General features: G+C 42.6%; 1 protein-coding gene across 1 annotated transcript in view; it reads left to right on the forward strand.

Annotated features, from left to right (window-relative positions):
- PTPRS (protein tyrosine phosphatase receptor type S) overlaps positions 1 to 19,163 on the forward strand; it is a 366,190-nt gene that overhangs the window by 185,050 nt on the left and 161,977 nt on the right. The window contains exons 12-14 of the mRNA XM_083179390.1: positions 3,252 to 3,557; positions 4,034 to 4,227; positions 9,254 to 9,280. Coding sequence (XP_083035516.1) covers positions 3,252 to 3,557; positions 4,034 to 4,227; positions 9,254 to 9,280 — 527 coding nt within the window. The remainder of the gene's footprint in view (positions 1 to 3,251; positions 3,558 to 4,033; positions 4,228 to 9,253; positions 9,281 to 19,163) is intronic.

A 19,163-nucleotide genomic window follows, 5' to 3' on the forward strand; every position in this document is an offset into this window, starting at 1 on the left:
TATGCAACTGTGGTTACATAAAGGCACAGAATCTTAAGCTATAATCAGAATAAGCCAAATCTATAGTTTTGCAGGTCACGCACCCTCTTTAGGAATTGAAAAACAAATGAAATAAAGCTACTGTAAGAAACTGAAAGCTAGTATATTCATTTCATGTACATACCATGTACATGTTAGGGTATTTTTTATGTTTTGAATGTAATTTAACTTGGCATTCCTTGATCATATAGGTGAGCAGTAAGTTGCTCTTGTTGCCAAAATAATTTTCTCCAATATGTCCCTTTTAAGTAAACATTGAGTGCCAAATTATAATATTTTTTTTTTTAGCCTATGCATCAACGTAATGTATGATTTGTTGATGTTCATCTTCTAACTCAGTGACCAGCACCATTTTATGTTGAGTTGAAATATTCCTTCCTTTTAGCAAAATTTAACAGCCAGCTATTTGATCTTCTAGCTTTATTGGATCTCAAAACTTATCACTTCCCTATACTATTTACTGGCTCAGAGTTTAATATTTTCTTAGCCTGCCAGTATGATGCCAACATATATGACAAATCTGTTTACTTAATTATTGGTATCCTGAGTGTGTAAATATTCGGTGATAATTTTAGTTTAATGGATTGGAATCTTGCTGTTATCATGGGGTCAGATTTCCCTTAATGGCAATAAACCTGACCTATTCACAGATCTTTGCCTTTATATGAGTTGTTTTTCACTGCATGAGTGGCTGTGGCAGCTGGTCTATGTGTGTCCTGTCTTCTTTTCATCTCAATAAATCACCCAGATTGCTGTTTTAGTATTAAGCAGTAAAACAATAACTGTAATCTGAGGATTATCTCAAACTTTATTTTTTATTGTGGGTTAGATCTCTTTTTTAAGAATTTAGAGCACTATACTTCAAATATCTCAGTATTGTAACACAATTTGTAGGTTTAGGGAATTGTTAAAGTTGGGCATTAATTATACAAATGACTGTAAAATAACAATATGTACAGTATTCACAATTAACTTCAGATTCCTAAACAAATATAACTTGGCACAAAAAAGCACAAAAAAGCACTTTAGGCATTGCAGTCCATTTGTAAAACCATTGTGAATATCATAAATAATTATTATAAATTAGTTTTAAGCTTTCCAAGGTATCATGGTTTGGAAAATCCTTTTTGGATGACAGCCGGATCCTGTACCTTTGACACGTGACCTCTCTTGACTGGAAAATGCTGGTGTAGCTTGGTACAGACTCCATTGCATCTCTGTTTAATTTTATTTGTTAATATCATCACCTTTCACATCTGTGTTTGGCAACCAACTTTTGTAGTGAAGAAAAAACCACACAATCCATTGTGTCTTAGTTGTCCTTCTTTCCGCACCAGTGCTTTGCATGCATGCCATTTTTACTGTAACCCTATCACGCTTTCCCTTACATGCCTTTGCTTCTTGTGCACTCTGTGCTTTCAGGAAACTCCTCTTTGTCCTTGTGCCTCACTTCAAATATGTTTGCTAGGTCATATGCCCTAGCAGCATTAAAGTTTAAAGTAAAATCCATTAAACTAAAGGTAAAGTATATTTATTTATTTCTGAAGAAGCCATATTTTAACACTTTAAGTACCAGGAGCATAAAGTCAAATGTCAACAGACTGATTTGCTGGGGCAAGATTTCAGCAAAAATACACATAATTCCAAATTGTTCACCTTAGAATAAAAAAAAAAACACACAGCCCATGGTACTTCAAGAGTTAAATTCGTAATATGCTCTTTCTTGGAGCATGGACACCAGCCAGCTTGCTGAAAAGCAGAGGAGGTGAGTAAAGAGTAAAGCTCCAGAACCACAAACTCAGTCTGCCCTGTCAGGCCTTCTGAAAGATCAGGAATTATTGGTGGATTTTTCGAGTTCTCCTGTGTCTTGAACTGACATTGTAAATACAGGTTTGCATGAATTTTTAAACTCTGAGCAAAAATGCTCATGTTACCCCTGGTTCAGGTCCATCTCTTAAAATGTCATGTGTTTTGTTTAAATAATCTTTGTGCGTCTGTACACTGATTCAAGGATTTGTAAGAGGCCAGACAACTTCCAGTGGATTTGATTCAGAATAATTATTAGACTAAATTTATGTTCTTATACGGAACCTTATGTTTGGGCTGAAGTAGTAATAATTGTACATTGTTTACCTAGCACCCACTCTGTATTGTGACTGTTGTTTTGGGCTACTTGAGACTTTTTAAAAATAAGAATTAAGAGGTAACTCTTATCTCAGTAGCATATCTAAAAATATCACTTTGATTTGGTATCTAATATATTTAAAAGAGGAATTATGCTTTATTGATTTCTTAAATTGCACCAACCACAGAAGATGGTCTGATCTCTTAACTGCTCTGAAATATTTCCAGAAAGTCTTATTTAAATATTCATGATGTGAAGGTAGGTGATGAAATGGAACCTAAATAGAAACACCGGTAGTAGGTTATTTATTTATTTTTACTTAGAGTTCTTCACATTCATTTTACTCTTATTTTATCATTCCTCTGTTTTGAATATGAGATGCACAGAATCAATGTCTTAAGCTTTAGTGCAACAGATAGTGGTTCATCCCTAGTTTAATACATTGTTAAGGAATACTGGTGAATATGAAAAGACTATAGTCATAAGATAATTATTGTAAATAATTGCTCACTTTCAGTTATGCTAGTAGGTTTTTGCACAGTTCAAAATCTGGCTCCATCTTGGCTTTGGATTAACGGTCCTATAGCTGAAAACTTTACTAATACAGTATTAATTATCTTATTTATTTATTTATTTATTTATTGGCTATTAAGCACTTGTAATGTCATTGTGTAGTGATATTGACAACCATTTTTGAAACACATGCACATATTATAACTTGTAGCCAGAAATGTGTGGAACCATAGTTTAGAAATTCATTCTCTTACAACAACACTGTAAATTTAAATAAAAGACGGTAACCAATTATATTTCAAATACATATAATAACATATCCGTCATGTAATATTTAGCTGGGCCCAATAGACAATTTACCATGTACTCAGATTATTTCCTACAGTCCATAATCTGCCCTTACTTATGTTCCATTTTGACCTTTTTTAGTTATACATCTATCTTTTCATTTGGTTTGTTTTTCTTTGATTTTTTTTGGAGGATTTTTTGGTTTTTCTTTAGTTTTTTTTTATCTTTCCCATCTTTTGTTTCTCTACTTGTCCTATCCCTCCTGCCCTTAACTGTCCTCTCATAGAACCGTCTGCCCCCCCTCAAGACGTAAAGTGTGTCAGCACAAAGTCCACCACAATACTGGTAAGTTGGCAGCCACCCCCCGCAGAGAGCCATAATGGCATTCTTGCTGGATACAGCGTACGCTATGGTGCTTTGGACTCTGAGGATTCAGTTACGAAAGAATTGAAGGACATTCCATCCCAGACTACAGAGATACTTTTAGAAGCTCTAGAAAAGTGGACTGAGTACCGTGTTACTGTTGTGGCGCATACTGCAGTTGGACCCGGCCCTGAGAGCTCGCCCGTTGTTATACGCACTGATGAAGATGGTAATTTAATACTATTTTAATACTGTTATTGTAGTTTTAGGTGTAGTTAAATTATTTGATTATTTGTTAATTTCTATAATAAAATGAACCTTCGTTTCTAATAAATAAAGTAAAATGTTGGATATTTATCAGACAAGTGGAGAAGTTGCCCATGGCAACCAATCATTCTACATAGCATTTTACATAATGTATTAAAAATATACTAGAATCAAATTGGTTGCTATGCAAAACTCTTCCACTTGTTCGCTTTTAAAGGTTTATTACATCATTCTCTGAAGTGTATGATTACCAAATGATCCTGCTTAATTTAAAAAACATTGTTAAAATCCATACATAGTTTCAGCAGCTAGATTTACTGTTATGTGGCTGAAATAGCCCAGTTATTTGGTTTTCTCACAGAGATTTCTTGCAAAGAAAAAAATGAAACCTAATACTAATAGACATAAACTATCTTTATTGTTTATGTCTCTCCTCAGTGCCCAGTGCTCCACCACGAAAAGTGGAGGTGGAAGTACTAAACTCTACTGCCATTAAAGTGTTTTGGCGTTCGCCTGTCCAAAACCGTCAACATGGACAAATTCGTGGTTACCAAGTTCATTTTGTTAAAATGGAAAATGGAGAGGCAAAAGGGCTCCCCCTTATAAGAGATATTATGCTGACAGATGCTCAGGTGAGAAAGATGAGAGTAGTATTCAGTAGGGTTTTTTTGTACATATTAAATAAATGTATTGGACCTGGTACATTACAGTGTATTTCTTTTTTTTTTTATGTGATAGTCATACTGGAGGATTGGAGCCTGAGTTATTAACACATGATATTACATGAAGTAAAAAGGTGTCATGTGATTTGGAATTACCTACAAGATCATTTAGTCAGGAGATTTCAAAGGAAAAGTGGAGGTGTTGGCCATAATAGCAAATCAGATTTTAGTTATCTGTTACCTATACATTCTAGCATGCCTGCCACAGTTTTAACATTCTCTAATAAAAAAACGGTGGCAAGGCATGCTGGGTCTTCACAAAAGCTGGGAACCACAGTTTGGCTAGGCCTGTTCTCATACCTCCCAACTGTCCCAATTTTCACAGGACTGTCCCATTTTTGGGCGGTCCTGCCTGTGGCCGGCAGTGTCCAGCTTGAGTGGTGACTGGTAGTGCCCCCTGCCCAGCGCAGCGCATCGGTGAATGGACGCTGTGCACATGCACACATCATCTATTCCTGGAGACAGAGGGCTTCTGGCCATGACCTCACAGTGGGGAAAATGGGGGCATGGCCTCGTGGGAGCACCAAAAGCATAGGCCATGCCTCCCCCTTGTGTCAGGCCACACCCCCACATTTTGGTGGCGCATAGGGTCCTTAATTGCATCTTTCACAAGTTGGGAGGTACAGTATGTGTTCTACAGAATACAACTTAATGGAGAGAGTGCTGCAGGGACCCTGCCACTGATATCACATACAGCGCAGGGACCCGCTCCCATTACTTCTGCCACGGGACCAGAGAGCCTTGCGGCCACACCCCCGTTGACCCGCCGGGGCTCCTGGAGGTACCCTGATGGAGAGAATCATTTAGTCAGAATCACCCGCCTCCTGGCCTTCCGGCGACATCTTGGGAGCGGAGGTAGTGTGGCGCTGTGAGACTCCTGTGCCGCTGCTGTGGTGCCTGCACCGGGATGACACGGGGTCACTCTACACCCCACGGAGATTCACCCGACTGGGCTCTTGCTGCGACCGCCGCCATTTTGGGAGATGCGGGACAGTGATGTGCGGCCGCCTGACTCTAACCCTGCCCTGCTGTGCCTGCTCTGCCTCCGCCACTCACGTTCCACTTTGGGGCCTGAGAAATGCCACACACTCTTTGGGTGAGTTGGAGATGCCAGGCAGCAGACAGCAGACCCGGCAGGCTCCATCTGTGCTGGCTCACCCACTTCTTCGCTCCATAAAACGATCACAATTTTCCCCCCACTTTTTTGGGGAGAAAAAGTGTGCCTTGGTCTGAAAAATACGGTAATTAAAAAAAAAAATTATACATCAAGAAACAGCACTCAAGAGTCTCAAGATTGCAGTGAAACTCTGGAAGTTTAATCCGGCATATGTTTCGGATTAAATCCGATGTATGTATGGATCGCCTGGCTGCCTTCAGAAATATTTTTGATATGGTAGAAAAATTTTGTAAAAAAATATTCTGTATCCACTGTGAATCTTCACGGTAAGATGGTGGCTATCATCTAGCGCTCTCTATATCCAACTCTTCACATATATATATATATCAGTCCACAATAACCGGCACTCCCCCAGCGTCAATCCAATAATTCTTTACCCGGTGCCTCCCTATTAGGAACTCGTCCTTTTGTATAGAGTGTAGGCAGGAAGGTGTCAATCACGGATTAAGCAAGTGAAAAAAAGCAATTTTATTGCTGGTACAAGTCCTTCGACATGTTTCGTGCACAATCTGCCCGTCCCCGTCATGGAAACTGTATCTATATATACTGTGTATATGTGTGTATGTATATATATATATATATATATATATATATATATGCTAAAAAGGTAATAAATTAAGTGATATGACATGCCACCACAAAGCAGCCCAGTCGCACCATCTCAGGGGGGCCATGTGCCCCAAACTCATCCCTAAAATTCACATGTTGCATACATTTGTGGGGCTTAACATCATTATGCCTTTCACTATGCAGTCAGTGAATGTAAGAGACTAATACTAGTTAAAAACACTCGGGCAGGTAGGAAGGGTGCCAATGCCAGCTGTTGTAGCCTTGGCCTTCAAAGTACTTTATGTACGATATAGAGCATATGGGGGACCTTTGACTGTACACTAAAATTACAGGTATAAGGATATCACATTATACTGTGGTTATTTCTCTGATCAAATTAAGACTTCATTCATATCAAGATCTGAGTAATAGAGGTCTAATTATTCAAATGATCAGTGATTGATTTAAAAAAATAAAAAAATAAAGAAACTATTTGCTTAACCGAACGGACAAGATAACTTCAGTATATAAAAACCTGATGATTATATCATGTTAATATAATTGAACAGATTGGTTGGGTGATACTAGATTGAGCGCACTCCGATACACCCCCCCCCCCCCCCCACACACACACACACACACATCTTTTTCCTGTTTGTCTTAGCTCTCACTAACAGGAGAGTCCTATCGGAGTTGCAGCCAGTTATCAATTAGGATTAGCGCACAACAGAGGTCATTTTGATTGTGTGTGTGTGTGTGTGTGTATATATATATATATAATATATGTGTATATATATATATATATATATATATATATATATATATATATATACATATATATATCTTTCTGAACAATTTATTAGATCTGAAAATATACTGGTAGGATAATTGGCTCCCTGCAAATTAACCGTAGCGTGAATGTGTGTAAGTAAACATACAGATGTAGCCACCCTCATCTATCGTCATCCTGGCTTCATTGTCACCCATAAGAAATGTCTCGTTATTGCACACTAAGGTGTATTATGGCAAAAGCATGTAATGACACTGCTTTGCAGCTGGGTGGTGATTGCTTAAATAATGAAAACTACAGTACAGTGCCGCAGATGGATCTGTAAATTGCTATTGCTAATTCTGTCTGGCTTTGCTTTGATTTTACCTGTGTATAGTATGCAGAGCTTCTTGTAGCTCCATAAGGGTTGGCTCCCTTGTGGCCGATAGTCTCGGCCCACCACTGTGTTGTAAAGTAATTCTGCTATGTAGACGTTCATTCAGCCCCAGAGACTCTGTGGGGAAATGTATGCCTAGCTTAGCTCCGTAAGAAAGGGCTAAGCTCGGCATAGATTTCCTTACTGAGTCCCTGGGGCTGAATGAGCATCTACATAGCATAAATACATGGTGTTGGGCCGAGACTATTGGCGTTGATGGAGCACACCACCACTCACCAGCATTTACATTAAATACACTTTTTTAAATTAAATAATTTTGCGTACATTGTGAGAAACCCCAAGCGTAGCCCTGATCGCCATCGTCACATACTTACATAAGGTTTCCAGGTTCCTGCATCAGGTGTGAAGAGATGACAGGCTTACAGTACAGTATCCCTAATGGCTTTGTGGTTAAGCCCACAGCATGCCATGCGCAGCGCCTGGGGTACAGAGCTAACTCAGCATACATTTCCCCACCAAGTCCCTTTGGCTGAATGAGCATCTACATAGCATAATTACTCTACAACATTGCGGCTACTTAGCATATTGTATTTACAAAATGGTAGAGTAGTTCTTGGATTATGCTACTGTACTGTGTTTCATTGGAGACCTCACGCATGCGCATTGGTGATTTTCAAAAACTACATCCAGTGAATGAACTTAAGCATTATACATCCCTGGCAATGCCATATTCCACACTAGCCATGTTGCGCAATGCTTCGCTGTGACACAACTCATTTGTCGGGCCAACCGCCATAGGTAAGACAGATAAGTTTGGCTACATCTGTACCTCCCAAATGACTAAATTTTTGGGGAACTGTACCGTTTCTTTCCGATGGTCCCGCATCCCACTCATTGCAGGCAGTGTCCTGTGATGGGGGTGCAGTTGGGAGTCTCCCTTGCTTGTAGCTTCTCTGCTCAGCAGAGCAGCGGGAATAGACACTGTGTGCATTAGCACAGCATCTATTCAGGCAGACAGAGAGGCTGGGGGCATGGCCAGCAGCTCAGACAGCACTGGCCTTGCCCCCACAGCGTCAAAAACTGCAACAACCCCAACATTTTGAGCATGCAAGCATCCCTCTTCACCAAAGTTCGAAAGTATGTGTTCATGTGTTAGGAAATATAGATTGTAAACTCCACTGAAGCAAGGACTGGTGGGAATTGCCAAATATTCTCTGTAAAGCAGAATGTGTGCTATATAAATATTTGGCAATAATACTAATAATTAGATAAAGATGTGATTTTATATACTTTTGCCATATTCATACCACTCAGATCTGTTATGTATATTTTCTGCCTACATTTGTGTCTTAGTCACACTGCTATGCTTCTTATCTGTTTTGTCATATTGAATTGCAAATTTGGGTGAATAAGATCACAAAAACAGTGCACAACAAAAACTATGTTACACAAGACCAGGTGGCTCACTAAAACCAGACTTCTGGTGCCACATGGCATATTGACGCTAGATGTTTGCGGATGCATCTGTATATCTTCCAAGGCGTCACTAGTAGATTAATGTGCTAGGTTGCACCTATTAAATAACCCAACAAATGACTTGTTGAACAGGTCTAGCTTCTGAATATTTGGAAATTTATATGACTCCATACATGCCTAGTCTTATGGAAAATTGAAGGGGGCGGGACTCCCGAACAGTTTGTCACCTTCTCACATTCTCCAATGATGTGATACTCAGAGATCTGTATCATCGTGGCCACGGTCCCTCTTCACAGAGATATGCTGTGAGGTGGTAGGGACCAATGACAAAAATACACAGCTCCAAGCCCCCTCAATGGTTGGCTGTCCCCTAAGCACTCTTTACAAACAGGACAAAAAGTTGACAGTTAAGGGTGACACAGAGGACGGGTCTATGTATTTCACTACTACTCGTTTTGCATTATTGTTAGAAATGTTACTACTTTTTATCCACTGCTGTCGATTTCTGACCTCTACGCTTTCCTGCTCTTACATTTTATATCCTTTTTTCTTCCTTTGCTTGCTTCAGTGGGAAATGGATGATACAGCTGAATATGTAAGTAGTATCAGCAGTTTGTTGCTTTCCAGCTGTGGTTATTATAGTTAATGATGCATGTTTGTAACATAAAAGTTTGAAAGGATTATTAATGTGAATTAAACAAATCAGTCTAATCACTACCAGTGTGATATAAGCAAAAGGGGTTTGGGAATGATTGCTTGACTGTTATCGACATTCATCATGTCTATATGGATGATATGCCAACATGATGAACAGTCCATAAACAGGTCATGGTCTAGCGATGTGGGCATTCCAGTGAGTATTAATACCCTTATGCCTATCCTCTACCTCTAACCCTCCCCCTTATACCTAATCCTAAAATTTTTCCCTCCTTAGCCTAACATAAACTTTCTCCTGCAGCCTAAACCTAACTCTAACAATACGCATACTATGTATACATACATTTCACATGGTGACAGTTCAGAAGTCAACATTATAAACACGTCAACATAAAATGTCTATCGCTGTTGGTACTGCGATGTCACCATTATGAATGTCGACATGGTTACCTCTGACCTTCTGAATAGATACAGTACCCTTTACAGCAGACACCATCACACTTGGTGCGGGTCATACTGTCTGTGTGCGTGTGAACCATCACACAAAAACAGTGTGAAGTCTGTAACCCACCCCTTGTATTTAGGAAAACAATATCCATACTGTATCACTAGTGAACACATTGAATTTTTTTTTAATGGTTAAGCAAATAGCTGGTCAAAATTAATATGTGATGCTCTCTACTGTATATATTATTTAGCTATCTAATGTTGCAACAGACTACTTTGTGTAAGAACCAATTGTGACAAGATTACATGCAACAGATATATTTAATATTGGAGTGACTGTAAAGATCAGCTTCCTGCCAATGCATGTGACAATATAAACAATCATGTGAGAGGGAGAGAGTCGCATGCAACTGAAGAAATCATGCAGGAGCATATACGATCTAAAAGAAGAGGATACATTGAAAGGGGTGAAGAGCAAATACTGTAAGTGAGAATGTAGGACGGCCCAAGGAAAGCATTAAGTTGTACTGTTAGGTAAACACTGAAACATGTCCAGAAGGTGGCTGCAGCGCCTACCAAGCAATGCAGGAGGGAGATCACACAGCACATATGTACATGCATGGTAACATGAATGTAATATACAGTATGTGGTGGATCGAGCACCCGGGGACTGCCAGCTCTTTTTGAATCGGGTGAGGCATGGCGCCCGTGAATCAGCATACACTAGTGTTGTGTTAAGCCCACCCCCTGTACTCCTATTGGCCATGGGCATTCTTGACACTCTAATAACTTATGCTGATTCCTGGCCAGCACTGGCAATTTACTGTATGTGCTGTGTGATCCCCTGCACTAGTTGGTAGGCGCTGCAGCTGCCTCTGAACATGTCTCTTTTACAGGGAAAGGTAGGGTACATATATATGAACTTTTCTGAAGTCTCCAACCAATTAATATGGAATAAGTAAAAAATCTGTGGCATGAACAAAGTTAAAGTGAAAGTGTCTGCAGAGACCCATTTGGAGAGAATTGTTTTCTTTCCTGTTGCCTGCAACTTCGGGGGAGGTGGGGGGGGGGGGGTCTCTAAAAGAGATGCCCATCAAATTGACCTATGGGCATCACCTACAATGGTAAGGATCTGCCTCCGGTGTCTGACATTTAAAATAATTAGAAGATATACCCATCAAACAATGTAATGAAGGGGTGATATAAGCATTGTGTAAATAGTAGTTTGCAATGTATTTTTGCACAGGAGGCAGAAAGGAGAGTTTTATTGAGGCATGTGTAAAACAGTAAATATGGTTTTGAAGGTATTGTAGGAAAAAAAAATTATTTGGCACTACCAGTCTGCAGCTTATCTCGAATATTCGAGCGTTTAATGGACTTCCGATTCTGGGTTGCATGGAGAAGCATGCAGATGCTAGAGCTCCGCTACTCACCTTTTAAGGGCTGTGTTGCAGCTCCAAACCCATTCAACACAGCGCTGCACCTCCTCCTACACCTCCTCCTGTCCGAAAGACGCATCCGTCCGAATCCCTTATTCTAGTTGATTTGGACGGATGCATCTTTCGGACAAGAACCAAGTGTTCTTAGCCCCGCCTACTGTATTTATCGCTCACACCGTCCAAATGTGGTAAGACGCCGAGCATACGGTGGATGTTTCATGTGAACACCTCCTCCATCTGTGGGAACCTCCCCCATCCTCCGATGGTCACCAACCATCGAATGATGGACTGAGCGGTCAGGCAGCACCAAAGCAGGGATATGGGCGAGCAGCTGACATCAGGCTATGTCAGTTGTCCGCCCCGCACACTTGCGTCACAGCCGCATTATCATACATATACGCCAAGCGTTTTCATGGGAACACCCATGAAACGTGGGGTGTACGCATATGGTAATGAGCCCAAACAGCCCTTCACGCTTCTCTCCACCCCCTGCTTGGATGGTTCCGTACGATCGTTTTCTCTGCAGACCTCACTCTGTGTTTGGACGTGCGAGGGGTTTGCAGATGTGCAGATACGCCTCTGCGCATGCGCAAATACCAAACATTGGCCATCCGACCGCACACGGAGCCATCCGACTCAATCAGAATAAGGGCCCATACCCCTACAATTTAACACATCCATTCTCAATGTATTACCTTATCCAGGGGGGATTTTTCAATCCCTGGATCATGGCGCCCAATTTCACTCCTGAATTTTGATTATAAATTGATCACAAAAAATTCTAGCAGAACAGTTAGAATTACTTTTACCCGCCATAATTTGTTCTCAAATGTTTATATGATAAGTTTCGTGCAATAGCCTTCTCTCTCCTTCATTTACGATTTAAAAAGGCACATGGCAGGGATTCCTGCTCTCACCCCTCCTTTTTTGCAATTAGCCCTGAAACCTTTAGCTAAAGCCCTTCCCCCATATTTTCAGGCATTAAAATTAAAGACATTGAGCTAAAGCTCTGGCTCTTTGCTGATGATATGCTGCTGTTCCTATTTGATCCTCATAGATCTATGCCAGCTATCCTTGATTGAATAAAGTCATTTGGCTCTAGAGCGGGCTTTCTCATTAATTTATCTAAATCAAAAATGTTATACTACGATAATGCTCAAGATTGCTTATCTTTCCTCCCTAACATTTCGCTTTGCATTAGGGATGGCCATCGACTATCGATGTTCCCAAAACATCGATGGTTGGGACCTAGTGCTCAATGTTTTTGGAATCGATAGTGGATGGTTGAATAGTTTTATGCCATCGATGGATGGCTTCCGATGGTAAAAGTTGTGGGCGCATGCACACTGCGTGCACAGCGGCATTGCGTCCAGCGGCATCGCCCCGCCGGAAGGTGCGCGCATGCGCAAAATAAACTTGAACTGGATTGATGACTAAAGTTTCTTCTGCGTATGCGCCCGGATCCCGGCCGAGCAGGCTGCCCGCAGCGACCCTTCCCGTTGCTCTGCGCATGCGCGGCTAAGCGATGGCAGGAACCATCGATGGTGTGAGATAGAATGATTTATAGCCATCGATGGTTCCTGCACTAGAAGCCATCAATGGCAACCATCGATGGGGGATGTGCCGATGGCCATCCCTACTTTGCATCAACTTCTATCAAATATCTAGGCATACAAATATCAAAGGATTTGCCCAAATTATGGGGCAGATGTATTAAGCCTGGTAAAGAGATAAAGTGGAAATAAAGTAGAAGGTGATAATGCGCCAGCCAATCAGCTTTGTTTGAAAAATGGAAGTTAGGAGTTGAGTGGCTGGTGCATTATCACCTTCTACATGATCTCCACTTTATCTCTTCACCAGGCTTCATACATCTGCCCCTAGATTTGTTAAACTTTTCTCCCACAGTAGCAAAAATGATGTCCCTTTTAGATGGATGGAAACTTCTTCCAATATCTTTGTTAGGAGGCATAGCCATTATCCAGCATGTCATTTTTCCCAAACTGTTTTATATTATGCAGAAATTACACATTTGTTTATCCAAAACAGATTTACAGTCTATACAGACAGCTATGAATAGATTTTTATGGAATGCTAAAAACCCTAAATTTATAGTCTCATAGTCATATGCCAGCCGTGTGGTATTGTAGTGGCTGATTTTGCCATATATTTCTTATCCATTATGTTTCATTGTATTGCTGATTGGCTGAGTGTAAAAAATAATTTTATTGATATTTAAGTTGACAGAGCACTGCCTTATACTTTCTCCCTAGGTGCATCTATTGCACATGAAATTGAAAGACATTTCCCCTCTGATACATGATACTTTTCTGGGGTATTTGTTAGCTTGGATTTCTGTTAACCATAAACCATAAAGAGGAACCCTTTGTATCTAACATCCCACTTTGGGGCAATACTACCTTTACCCTATTCTTCACAAACAGTAGTTACCTCCTCTGGAGGAAGAAAGGTTTGACAAACTCCTCCAAGGTATTTGACCCTGGAGGCTATACAGTTTTAGGCACATGGAGGATGTTCTGGTCTCGGGAATGAACCCGTAGCCGGGATAGCTGTTTGGAATGGCCACGGCGCACCCCACCTGGTCGCTGTTGACCCCCCTCTGAAGGGTGACTCATACCTGTGATGCTAGACTTCACCTGTAGTCGCCACGTTTGAAGGGGCGAGTGAAGCTTTATGTGCAACCAGGCCTTATGTGGAGACAAGGTATCAGTGATCCTCAAAGGGTACAGTCAAAAGGAGAGCTAACTAAAGGGACCTGCCTGGGAAAACAACCTGCCTAACGGCACCAGGCCAAGGACTGGGAAGGCGACCTAGAACAAGGGTACCCAGAGTCCAACCGAGTCGCCCCTGGAGGCGACCTAGAACAAGGGTACCTCCAGAAAAACCTATGAAGGAAATACCGCTAAACAAAACAGTTATCCAGAGTACAATTAACCGGTACCATAAAACAAAACCAAGGAGGATACCACTCTTCGCCATGCCAGGGAGGACTGAGCAAATATAATCCCAATTGACCGGGAATAACAAAAAGGTAATTGGCAGCTCGCCAGAATACAATAAAAGAAAAACAGAACCAGGCTCCAATGGAGCACTGACGTGACCACACGCTGGAACACCGGAACCAGGGGACCTCCAGCAGCTACAGGTGGAATGAGGAAGGCTGAGAAAACACTGGAGCAGACCGACAAAAAACAGAACTGGACAGATACCAGAAAAGGCCAACGGAGAACCTAGTTACTAACTGAACCAGGCAATATCACTGGCGGGGCTGAGCTAGGCCAAATCCCTTAAAAGATATTCACTGGCCAATCAACTGCCGCCGTGGAACCAGCCACCTGTAATTATAATTTACCTATAACTGGCATCATCATACAATCACAGCTTTGCTATAACAATATATATCACATGGCTGGCAGCCATGTTAGAATGATTCTAAACCTTGGCTATCATACAGATGGAGTGTCCCTTGTCCTTGCCTGGTGCCCGTCAGAACGCCCCCTCTGGCGAGCGCCGGCCGATAGGGACTCCATTAAACTGGGGCGTGCGTGCGTCTCACACACACGCGTGTCCCAGTCTCTCAGCGGCTGGGCACCGGGCCCTGCCCTTCCCCACTTTCGGGAGACGGACAGGGTTGGGGGGGGGGGTGCGGGGAGGTGGGGGGGGGGAAGCGTCGGAATGGGGCGGCGGAACCCGGGGGGAGCTCCGTTGCCACAAGGCGCGTGAGCGTCTCGTGCGCGCGTGCCCCCTGTTGAGAGCTGGAGGCTGGCGATAGTTTCTCCAGCCCCTGCCTGAATGAGGGGCAGTACATCTGTATACTTACACTATGGATTCTAAAACAAGCAAGCCAAACAACAAAGCTACACTGTACAAGGTTACCTGCACCTTCCTGAGATCCTAGCTTGCTATTGTACCATAATGTAAAAACTCACTACATTCTAATATGTATATGAATGCACACAAAGACTGAACAATGCCCAGTTCACAATAATAACAGCTACAATTCAGTTAACTCTAATTACCATCATCTATTACAGACATTTGCACATACTAAGCTAACATAAAAAAAAAAGGAAAAACTCCATTAATCCAGATAGTTTATCTCTAACCATACTAGTATTAAAACTCTGTTACTGCACAATGCTCCTATCCCTATCCATATGCCATATCCTATAGTCTAATACACAATCATAATACTTCAGTGGAACGCACTCGCGCGCTCCATTAGACTCTCCCCGACCTTGCAAAGCTTCAAAACGGGCACTGAAAACTCACCTATTCATCAAAGCGTACCCTTCCACTGCATGAACTAGCTGGTTATCCGACCCCTTGCCTGTTTATATCCTGCTATCTAGCCACCACCCACTTGCTTGCACCTCTTGTAATCTGTCAGTCTCCCCTTCCTACTAGATTGTAAGCTCCTCAGAGCAGGGCCCTCTTCCCTCCTGTTGTCAAAGCCCTCTTCTCTTCACATTTCATTCACAGCTCTCCTATACACGAACACTCAGTGACCATCTTCGTCTGCATACTTATCTCCATCATTGGCCTCAAGCCTCTTATAGTATGTTGATTGAGTGCTCACTACTTATATTTAAGCTGTAATGTGTATTGAACTGTGGCGCTCTTTATTTGTACTCTATTTTTGTTATTTATTCAATGTTATGCCAAGTTTTGTCTCCCTGTACTGTTCCTTTGTACGGCGCTGCAAAACACTTGTGGCGCCTTTATAAATAAAATAATAATAATAAAATAATACTTATACATTTTCCATTCAGGAATCCATGGTACACATGGTACTCTTCTGTGCTAGTTGGGGGGGGGGGGGGGGGGGCTTTTGTTTACAAATCACACCTCTGGCTGGTCTATGTATCCTTGTGTAAAAGACTGGCAACAGGTGCTTTGGTCACAAACATCTCCCATTGGTGAAAATAAGTACAGTATTGCCAATATATGTTAATGGTTATATTATGTGAATGCTACAGTATGTGGTATGGTTTCCCAGCAACTACCAAATGATAGCTAGCAATAAGCTGATCATTTTAACACCAAACATATTAATAGGTTTTGGATGCATTTTAATCTTAATCTATGTGTTGCATGATAACTACCATATTAACAATTGCATCTTCTCTTTACGTGGATATGCAAACTCAAGTGGCGACCATGATGTTCTTAAGGTGTGCGTAGATGAATTCCAACTTTGACAAGCTTTGATCATATTGAGTTAAGAGATAAATTATTCAGTAACAAGACTATATTTAGGACACGCGGGCATGTAATGAGGCTCGAGGAAAATAAATTCTGTACTGAATTAATTCCTTGAGTGGTGGTTTTTGCTGGGGCAAGACAAACCTACCAGGGCAGGTTTGTCCTTTGCCAGCAAAACCCACCACAGAACGTAGGAAGGGCCTCCCCCTCACCTCCTCTCCAGCGTTTCTACGCCGGAGCTCCCCTGCCGTCGCTGCCCCAGCTGCCTGTCACAGTCAGCATTGACCACAGGTGGCAGGCTCGGGGATGTTCGTGCCATTTGTGCGCAAGAGCTCCCCTGTTCTGGGCGGCTCTGGGATGTTCGTGGCGGCTCAGGAGGACTCGGTTGCCTGAACTCCTGAGCGCTCCCGAGTCCAACTGAGCCACCCCGAATATCCCTGCGCCTGACGCTTTTATCACTGCTGTGAATGGCGGCAGGGGAGCTCCGTCGTATGATCGCCAGAGTAGGCGGGACAACAGGAGGGAGGGAGTGAAGGGTGGGGGCCCTAGAGGTGGTGCACCGCTGGAGGCACTACCGGTGCACCTACTGCATACAGGTATGCTCAGAAATTTTCTAGGACAGCCTACTGTGGCAGTGCAGCTGAGCCCAGAAAATTTCCAGGCATACCACTTAAGTGGTTAAGAAGAGGATTCTTCACCATTATAGGAGTAAAACTCATTGCCGGTGGGGGTGGTTATAGCAACTACTGTTAATTAATTCTAATCAAAACTGGATAAATTCTTGGCCACTAAAGGAATCATATAAATGACTTACTCAAGTCAGTAGTTACAATGTAAATAAATTGAACTCGATGGACTAACGTCTCTTTTTAAACCTTAATTACAATGTTACTATGTATATTACTCTAAATGTAGCAAAGATATACCTTATTTCTTAACATCCACACCCTTAGTCTACATTATGATTCCACTATGAGGCTTCTTCAATCTTCATATCTACAAAAGGTTCACGTTACGATCGTTCATAGACCATATGTATATTACAGTGGCGTAACAATCATGCCGCAGCCGCTGCGGTGGCTTGAGGGAGCCGGCGAAGGCGGGTTCTACGAGCCACACACAGCTGCTCCCACGGTTCTGTCTGTGCACTGTCACTGTCTGTGTGATCCGCTCTCCCTGCTGCTGTCCTCAGGCTCTGTGGCTGTCGGCTGCCAGTACATAGTTACACTGCAATGCCGGCAGCACAGAGCTCCCTCATGGCTCCCAACCTTCTTTGATGTCATCAGTCATGACATTAGGTCCTGGAAAGGCGGCTACATGAGTGGATGGGGTGGAGCTACACGAGTGGAAGGGGCAGAGCTACACAAGTGGAAAGGGGGCAGAGCTACACAGGAGCACAGATAATGGAAGAAAGAAGTAGATCCACTGCCAGACAGCCAGCTTTTAAGGTAAATAAAGTTGTGGTGCTGGCGTTACACAGTGCTACTACTGTTGGCAACTGGTGCGGGCATTATGCAGTACTACTACTGTTGGCAACGGGTAAGGGTATTATGCAGTGTCACTACTGTCGGCAACCGATGGGAGTGTTAAGCAGTGCTACTAATGTCAGCATCTGGTATTGGCATTATACAGCGCTACTACTGTCGGCAACTGGCGCAGGTGCTACACAGCACTAATACCTATCAGCAACTGGTATGGGCATTACACAGTGCTACTACTGTCAGAAACTGGTGCCGGCATTATGCAGCGCCACTACTGTCGGCAACTGGTGTGGGCATTACGCAGCGCTACTACTGTTGGCAACTGGTGCAGGCGTTACCCAGCACTACTACTGTCGGCAACTGGTGAGGGTATTAAGCAGCGGTAGTACTGTTGGCAACTGTTGAGTGTGTTACACAGCACTACTACTGTCCACAACTGGTGAGTGTGTTACGCGGTGCTACTATTGTCAGCAACTGGTGCGGGCGTTACGCAGAGCTGTTACTGTCTACTACTGTGGCCATTATGTATAAGCAACACTGCTACTGTGGCCAACAGTGGGTATTATGTGTACCATGTGGACATTATGGGGATTATTCTGGTTGATTCGTAGGCAGCCCGGCGCCCCCTGCCCTTCTCCGCCCCCGCACGCCATCATGGGTGCATGCACAAGGCAAACTGAAAGTTTGCTGTGGGTGTACGCACCCTACGTCTGCATATGCGCAGAAATGCACCTGTGCATGGGCAGATGCACAACATCGGTCCTCCGTGCGAATGCACAGCGGACTGGATGAACATGTGTGTGTAAGGGTTCTACTACTGTGGGCATTATATGTATAAGCAGCACTACTACTGTATATATTTTGTGTAAGGGGCACTACTGTGAAGCATAATGTGAACATGGGGCACTAGGTGATGTGCAGGACTGTAACATCACCTAGTGCCTTGCCCATTTGCACTGTGGGTACACCACCTACATGACCACTCACTGCTGATTGCCAGCCGCCACTGCTCTCAGAGCTTGTGGTCCAGCAGCTGCAGTTATTGATTTTAATTGATCATGTGTCCTTAAATGTGTCCTGATGACTAGCTAAACTGAGTTTACTGATAACAGTAAACTTTGAGCTTCATCACGAGTCCTGGAGTGACGTTTCTTCTTCTCCTGTGTAATGTAATGGTAGTGCCGGACATACTGCTCGCCTTTAATACAAAGTACAGCGGGAAGCACTGAAT

This window comes from Crinia signifera, chromosome 1 (genome assembly GCF_055691185.1).
Source record: "Crinia signifera chromosome 1, ASM5569118v1, whole genome shotgun sequence".
Lineage (NCBI taxonomy): Eukaryota > Metazoa > Chordata > Amphibia > Anura > Myobatrachidae > Crinia > Crinia signifera.